At 41.9% G+C, this 7,976-nt stretch overlaps 1 protein-coding gene across 2 annotated transcripts in view; it reads left to right on the plus strand.

The window, feature by feature from the left end:
• The window catches only part of ARNT2 (aryl hydrocarbon receptor nuclear translocator 2), a 174,447-nt gene that overhangs the window by 128,016 nt on the left and 38,455 nt on the right, over window positions 1–7,976 (plus strand). For both annotated transcript variants that reach the window (XM_019504098.1, XM_019504099.1), the window contains 2 exons: window positions 1,046–1,180; window positions 2,247–2,321. In XM_019504098.1, coding sequence (XP_019359643.1) covers window positions 1,046–1,180; window positions 2,247–2,321 — 210 coding nt within the window. The remainder of the gene's footprint in view (window positions 1–1,045; window positions 1,181–2,246; window positions 2,322–7,976) is intronic.

The raw sequence follows: 7,976 nt of genomic DNA on the forward strand, positions 1-7,976 counted from the left end.
GAGTTTATAGGGGAACAGCTCTCTGATATGAGAAATAAGTACCCATGTGGGAGGAGATTCTTGGGGGCAAATCGAGTAAGGGGCACCGGCACTAGTCACTCCTAGATTTTTCTCTCTTCTTGACTTTAGGGAGCAGGCAATGTCTTCAGTGGGATTCTGTGTTATAAATTCAGTGAAGAGAGGCTACCCCCTAGAGGATGCAACCCACATAGCACTGCGTAAGTAATGCATGAAAGGTCAGTGTGTCTGAACGGGCACCTTATAGAGCCCAGAGCTGTTTAGATTGGATGTAAACAGCAGCAGAGTGGAGGTGTGGGGAAAGCAGGGGCAGGTGAGTGTGTGATTGCGAGACGAGCAGAATAGGGAGCAGGCAGCTTGAGCCTTGCCCCTTACCTCTAAGTGCCTGTGTCCTATGGTGTCTCCCTGCTTCCGCTGCTGTCGTTAGCAGATCTGCATGAAGGGAAAGCCCCAGAATTGCTCTTGACCCACCCTTCCCTGCTCTGTCGGGATCCCATCTTGGACAGGGACAACATCAGTGATGTTCAGGTTCCTCTTTCCAGCACCTGCTCCCAGCCAGTGAGGGAGACTGGTGTGGGGGGAGAGGGAAGGGAGAAACCAGGCAGAGAACAGGCGCTGGAAGGAGGAATCTGCACACCTTTGATCCTGCCCCTGGCTGAGCAGACACCCAGCACAGCCACTCCCAGCAGCTCCCAGCTGGAGCACTCTGATACTCAGTTCTAAGACGAAGCTTTGCTTTCCTCATGTTAAGCAGGGAAAAAACCTTGTCTTGGAATCTAGTAAATGTGGTGGGTATGTTTTCATGTTATACTCTGTGTCCAAGCAGTGTGAAGTGGTCTGATGTTTTTGTGGTGAAGACTAGACCAAAACCATTACAAAGTCATTTTATATATTTCCTACTTTCTTTAAGACCCGTTTAAAAAGCTGACAGTAAGCAGACTTTGTCATCTTAACTGAAAAAGCAACCTTTATTTCCAGTGACTGTGTTTCTTTTGCAAATTGCATTTGTCTGATTCTTCCATCCCAGGTAACTAGCTCTCCGGTGTGCATGGATATGAATGGAATGTCTGTCCCTACAGAGTTTTTGTCCAGACACAACTCTGATGGAATAATCACGTTTGTTGATCCAAGATGTATTAGTGTGATAGGCTACCAGCCGCAGGTCAGTTCATCGTTTTAAATTGAGAGCTTTGTTAGAACTAATTGATGAGATTCTGTTTGCAACTACAGTATGAAGTAACTTTCAGAAGATGCAGCATTTTCATTGAGAAGCAGTAGTCTGTTGCACTATTCCTCAACGTGCTGTTATTTGAAACTTCACCTTTTTCTCCATGCTGTTCACACATATTTACAATTAAGAGGTCATTATTAAAAAGGATACCACTATATTCTTTTTGGATCTTTTGTCTTCCTACCCCCACTGCCCCCTTCTGAGCTAATCTGAATGCTTTGAAATTAAGGTTTTCCTTCAAAAGCAGTATAATTTTTGCTTTTGAGTCACTGTTATTTTTGTAGATTTTCAACATTTATAACAACTTATTCAATGATAAGCAGACTGGATTTCTGAAGCACGTTTTCCTTTAGGCTTATGCCTGCTTCTTTGAATAAAGATTAGGTTAGTATAATGCACAAATGAGCTTGTAACCGTGACGACTCTCTCACAGATAACAGCGTTTTATCTTTTAATCCGAAAGAGAACTACAGTGTCCCTATCTAAATGACTACATTTCATAGGGAGACAACTTGTCCTTGGTTGCTCATTTTACTTCCCCTTTTGTACCAACTTCAGGTAGGTTTTGCTGTAGGTTCTTCAAGCACAACCATATAATAACATGAACTAAAATGGATTAATAGGAGATATCCATTCTCCTCAGTCCTGTTGCTCTGACACTGTTCACAATCATTAAAATGCACATAAAATAACTATGGAAACTATGCATTTCTTTGCCATAATGTAAATGCAGTGCAGGACACAACCCCCTACTAATTCTTCTTCATGTTAATCATAGCTACATATGTGATTGGAGGTCAGTAGTATAACTAAGAATTAGGGAGATGGGGCACAAAAATAGCAGCTGCCGGCTGTCCCAGGTGCTACTGCTGCCTATGGCACAGAGCTGCCCTGTTCTACCTCTTCTGGAGGTAATGCAATTACTTGCATGAACTAAAGGCTTATAGGGTGAGTCTGTAGGTTTGTGTGTTTACAGTGTTCCATTGTGTTTTGTTAGGATCTTCTGGGGAAAGACATATTAGAATTCTGCCATCCGGAAGATCAAAGCCATTTGAGAGAGAGTTTCCAGCAGGTACTGGACTACAGATTTTCCATTTCTGTATTATAGTAGAATCTAGTATTCATTTCTCATTTTCAAGTGTTTGCTCTGAAATCCAGGAAAGATGGGGGCAATTCCTAGTAATTACAATTAAGCTACAGTAGAAACAAACCTTCAGTTTGCTGAATTTTCAGAAAAGTCACTACATTTACTTTTGTTCCCTTTGTTATATACTAAATAAATATTCAGTTCTCATTTAGGGTCATTTTGCTTCCAGATATGCCAGCATAGAGCACTACACTCAATAGAAGCCACAAGTGCTTACGTTCCATGAATGTGGGTTGTTGAGTTGAAACTAGCTCCGTTTTCATGTTTGTAAAACCAGATATTTTAAAGAGAAAAGTACTAACCTAGCAAATCAAAAACATGCATGTGGGGGATGCACAGATACGGAGTGGAATGTTCAGGCACATTCACCGTTGGCCACACTATGTTCTCATTAAAGTCAGTGGAAACAAATGGAGGCCAGTGCTGAGTGATTTTGGAATTCCACCTGTCCGTATCCCATGGTATGAATTCTCTGCTGCTGTAAACTGACATAAATTTAATGGAGCTGTGCCAGTTTATGCCAAGAGAGAATTTGATATCTGTACATCTTTGTAAGGTCTGTTAAAGAATTGAAATATAGAATTAAGTGGGAAAAAAAGTAAAAACAGTGAAAACATTTGGAAGTGATTATCAGATTGGATTCAGTTTAGCAATGGGCCACAATTACCTCAGATATATTAAAAGAATTTAAGCCATTGTAAAACTTATTGTTTCAGATTAGTCTGGGACTTACAGTAGGAATATTTTTGGCTAGCGGTTCTGTTGTTACCATTCTTTTTAGCTGACTTTCTTTCCGTATTTAGCAGTGCGGCATACTATATTTCTCCAGATTTGAACTCTAAATCATGTTCCTGTTTTTCTTTGTTGTTATGTCTTGTGTTGAATGGTGAGGTGTCTTTTATGATGTAAAACATCTTTTACTTTATCCAGTAATAAAGCTGAGCATATGTATAGCCAGTTACCAACTCAAAGCCACTGAAGTTCATGGGTAGAGTCCAGCTGATTTCATTGGGAGGCTGCAAAGGGCCCAGTGCTGCATCACAGATGCCAATGGAAACTTTGCTGTGGATTCCTTGGAATACTTGTGTACTCTAAATTTAGACATGCATTTTAAGTGTGTTGCTGATTCAAGTCCTTAAAGCTAGGTACAGCAATTCAAAAAGCCCAAGGTTAAATCAGTTCAGTCTTCGCAGGTTAGTCTAAACTGCACAGATTGAATTAAAACAGAAGTGAACAGACATTTACCTTTTGATTCAGGAAATGCAGCCACATGCCTGAAGTGGCTCAGACCAGAAGCTGGGGGTGTTAGAGCATGGCTCTCTGGTTGTGTGTTCACGTCCTCTTCCTGCTGGCCCTGAGGCCTCTGGGATTTGGAGTCCACAATCACATCAGCAGGACTCTGCAGGGTTACCAATCACTACCTCTTCCTGCTTCTAGGTGCCACTGGGATTTGTAGTTCATAGTCACAGCCAGCAGGAAGTTTGAGTGGGGGGAGGGGTGTTTAACCCCCTCCCTGGCTGCCGACCCCAGCTGGGGTTTGTTGGGGTGGGGGGGCAGTTCGCACCCCCTGCAGACTGAACTGCATCCCCCTTCCCCCCGCCCCTTGTCAGCCAGGCTTCACTGCTCCAGCTCCAGGGAGCAGAGGGGCAGGGCCAGCTGTTCTCTCTGGAGCAGACAGCCCAGCCCAGCCTAGGGCTAGAAAGCATGTTGGGATGCTGGGGGACTGTGATTTAACTTGAAACAGGAAGGGATCTGGGACAGAAGTTTCATAAACTGGTTTGATCCAAGTCAGTTAAGTCTAATACTACATTCATCCAGGTTTATTTTAAACCAGTTTCAGACTTTTTGAAACTGGTTTATGTGCACTGAGCTTCTATTCTGTTACAAGTTTAAACCTGTTTCGGATCACTTAAACTGGTTTATGTGTAACTTCTGTCCTTAGCCTAAGTGACTGTGCAAGGTCACATGGAAAGCCAGTTAATGAGGCAGAGATTAAAGTGAGGTTTTTTAGGCTCCTGGTCCCATGTTCAAAGCATTAAACCATTTTTTCTGTGTCTTTCGTCAGTAATTTTCCTCCTTTGTTTCTTTTTAATACAGTAGCTATGTGATCAAAGTGGCTACCTCAGTTAAAGAGTAAGAGACTGAGCTAAACAATTTAGCCGAGCACTAGGCAGTTTGTATTTCCAAAGAATATTGAAAAGAGAAATTAGAACTTGAGCCTTTTCAGTCATGTTGTTGCCCTGTTTGTGTTCACTGTTTTACATCAGTTCAGGTTTTTCCCACCAAACACACACCTGCTTTATGTATTGTTTTAAAGCCAAAGTTTGCTTAATTTGGTTTTCAGTGCATTAGATCACTACAGTTTGTTTTGTAATGGGTATTTTGACCTTAATTTTTTTTTATTAAAATGGTAACTGTTATTTCCAGTTATCCTTTTCTTTTTAGCCCCCTGAAAAGTTGACATTTTAAAATTGCTGACTCTGTCAGAATCAGGTTGGTGTATAACAGGGAGGGATTTGCCGCTGTTGGTTGATTGCCAGTATCCATCTCAGAGTCTTTACTTCCTTGAGAAGATAAATTCATTCATCAGGGTGGGAAAATCAAGCCAGAACGACATGTTCTCAAAGCCAAGAACAACAAATAGGGTTCAGTATCAAAGGTTTCAGAAGACGGCTATCTAATATCCACTAGGATACTGTTCAGATGGACACTGACAAAAGTTCTGTATTCTTTACGCTGGGTGTGGTGGCAAAGAAATGTTGATAAAAGGATATGGTTTATGGAGCTGAAACAAAAGCGTTTATTTTACATGAAACATTTACCCTTGGTGTCCTGATGAAAGCTAGCAGGTGCTAACTCAAGCTTTTTGTGTTTGCTTCATATGGTATCTTTGTAACCATGTTGGTCAATTTGTGATATTACACTTAAAACAAATTGGGTTAGAGCCATTCCCAAACCCAGCTGCACACGGCGAGCACCAAGTTTTTGCTAGAATGACTCCTTTCAGAAAAGTTTGACTGCAGACAGCTAATAAAAACAAGTCCTAATGGATCAATGGGATGTTGTACTTATGTGCATAAAATCTCCTCTTTTACTCCCAAAGACATTTGTTGACCTAATCCAGTGGAAAGCTATAGGGGGAAAAGTGCATGAGGCTGGTTGTTTCCAGCTGAATGGCTTGACCAGACTTCTAGCCATAAAACTTTTCATCTGAATCAGATCCAGATCATCAGATAATGGCAAGATCAATGTGAACACCATACGGCAGCGAGAGAAAAGGTTCCTTGAAGCTTATTTGTTGTTTATTTCTTTTTTAAAAGTCAGCTCACATTTCACATTGGAAGGCAGTTCCCAGCCACAATGCTTGGTTTCAGACCTAACCTTTTCCAGAGGTCTTAAGAATTTGCGATCTGATTGCTCATTTGGGCATAATATATTGTCCTGTCATCTTCTTTGTCGTCAAGATTTCATTTTTATTCACTGCAGAACCCTGTCCCACTCTTACGTTACATTCTTCGTTTAGATACTGACACAAAAGTCGCACTGACTTCAGTCAAACTTGTGCCACCAAGGACAGGCTTTTAGCCTTGTATTATATCAAACATTCCTGTTCTGGTATAGTTATAAACATCCCAAACAGGTTACTGTCAGCTAGAGGTTCTCTCTTGTGTACTCATTGTGACTTTGCATCCCTAAATATAGAGCTTAATGTATGATCGTTTTTTCAATGACACTCCGAATTTCTACAGTAATGAAAAATTAATTTGCAAAGCAGGGGTAGACCAGGTACTGTCCAGTTATTTGCCAAGTTTTTACCTACCCTGTTCACTGCTTTATTTCTCTCTGTTGCTTACTTGCTTCATATTTTCACCACTTCCATTAACATTTTCCTTTGTCTTTTGTTTTCTTAGTTTGTGCTTTTGTGCTGAAGGGTTTTCTTGATAAAAGCTAGCAGTGTTCTTCCAGATCTCTTCTACCATCTTTGTATTAACTTGCGCAGGTTTAAACAGCTTTGTTTCCTTGTCCAAATCATGTGTTTCTTCCTCCCGACCCCCATAACCGTTGTCTCACCTCGTTTGAGGAGTGATCTCTCTTTTTTTGTTATCATCGTTGTCATGGCTAACACTTTCCTTTCTGTGTTTGTTCATGATATCAGTGTTTAGGTTCTCTCTCTTGGGATTCCTTCAGAGCTCCAGACTGAATTTTGGAGGCTTTGTAAATTTTCTGAGACTTAAACAACGCAACTGTGTATGCCTAGTACCATTCATTTGTGAAAATAGTGCTACAATGAGAGCCTCGCTGCCTTCAGGCAGGAAGAAAAGAATAAGAACACAGGCAAGGAAAGGGTAATTTTTTTAAAGCATTTCCCATCACCAGTTAAGAGCAACCAAAAGAAAGTGAATACAGGAACAGGTCCTTACTTTGAAGTACAGAGCCAGATCCTCAGCTCAGAATAATAAGCAAAAGATAGGGGCCTAAAATGCCTTAAAGTTCACTTGATATGTGGCCCTGCTTAAAAACTGACTATGAGTTCCAGTGACCATTTGTCCAAAAGTCCCCAAAGTGCATTCTTTGCTTGGCTCAATGTTTTATTTCTGGATCCACCTGACACATGGAGGGGAGCCTGGTCACTTTTTGAGAGAGAAAATATCTTTTTGAAGAACCTTGCCTTTGTGTGGTAAGGTTGAAGATGAGGAAGGAAGATTATGTGGTCAGGGTTGACCTACAGATGAGTCTTGTTTCTTGTGCCCCAACATGTGAAAGATATTAACAGGACAAAGAAGCTTCCAACCCAGAAAATGAGTTGATTTGTCTTAACTATACAGACTTCAAAGCACATAGATGTAATGAACAGTTACTTGAGAAGCTTCTGCCCCTCAAAAACATCTAAGGAGAATGATTAAACTCCTTCATGTGTTATATAGGGAAGAAATGGAGGGGAGAGCATTTTAAGGACTGGCATGTCTATAAATGTATTGAGACAGAGGTCCTAGAGAATCAAGAATTTTGACTTTAACCAATTCTTCACCTCCATTTTCTTGAGCAGGGACCAGGACTTAGCCATTGTGATGCAAGATGGACTCGAGGGGAACACCTCCAGACCTCAGGCTGGGGAGGACCGGGTTAGAGAGCTTCTGGAGGGGCTGGACGTGTTCAAATCAGCGGGTCCAGATGCTCTCCACCCCAGGGTGTTGAGGGAGCTAGCAGGGGTTATTGCAGGGCCCTTGGCACGGCTTTACGAGCACTCGTGGTGCTTGGGCCAGGTGCCAGATGATTGGAAGATAGCAAACGTGGTCCCCATCTTTAAAAAAGGGAGAAGGGAGGACCCAGGGAAACTCTTTGAGAAGATCATCATGGAGTACATCTGCGATGGGCCGGCCTCAGAGATGATGCTGAAGGGCAACCAGCATGGTTTCATTAGGGGCAGGTCATAGATTCATAGATTAAGGGTCGGAAGGGACCTAGTAGATCTTCTAGCCCGACCCCCCGCCAGGGCGGGAGAACAACAAAAAAACCCCAAAAAGAGAAACGGGACTCAAATGAGTCCAGCCAGGTAGGCATCCAGCCTCTTCTTAAAGA

The sequence above is a fragment of the Gavialis gangeticus genome, unplaced genomic scaffold (genome assembly GCF_001723915.1).
Source record: "Gavialis gangeticus isolate Ggan-Ray unplaced genomic scaffold, GavGan_comp1, whole genome shotgun sequence".
NCBI lineage: Eukaryota > Metazoa > Chordata > Crocodylia > Gavialidae > Gavialis > Gavialis gangeticus.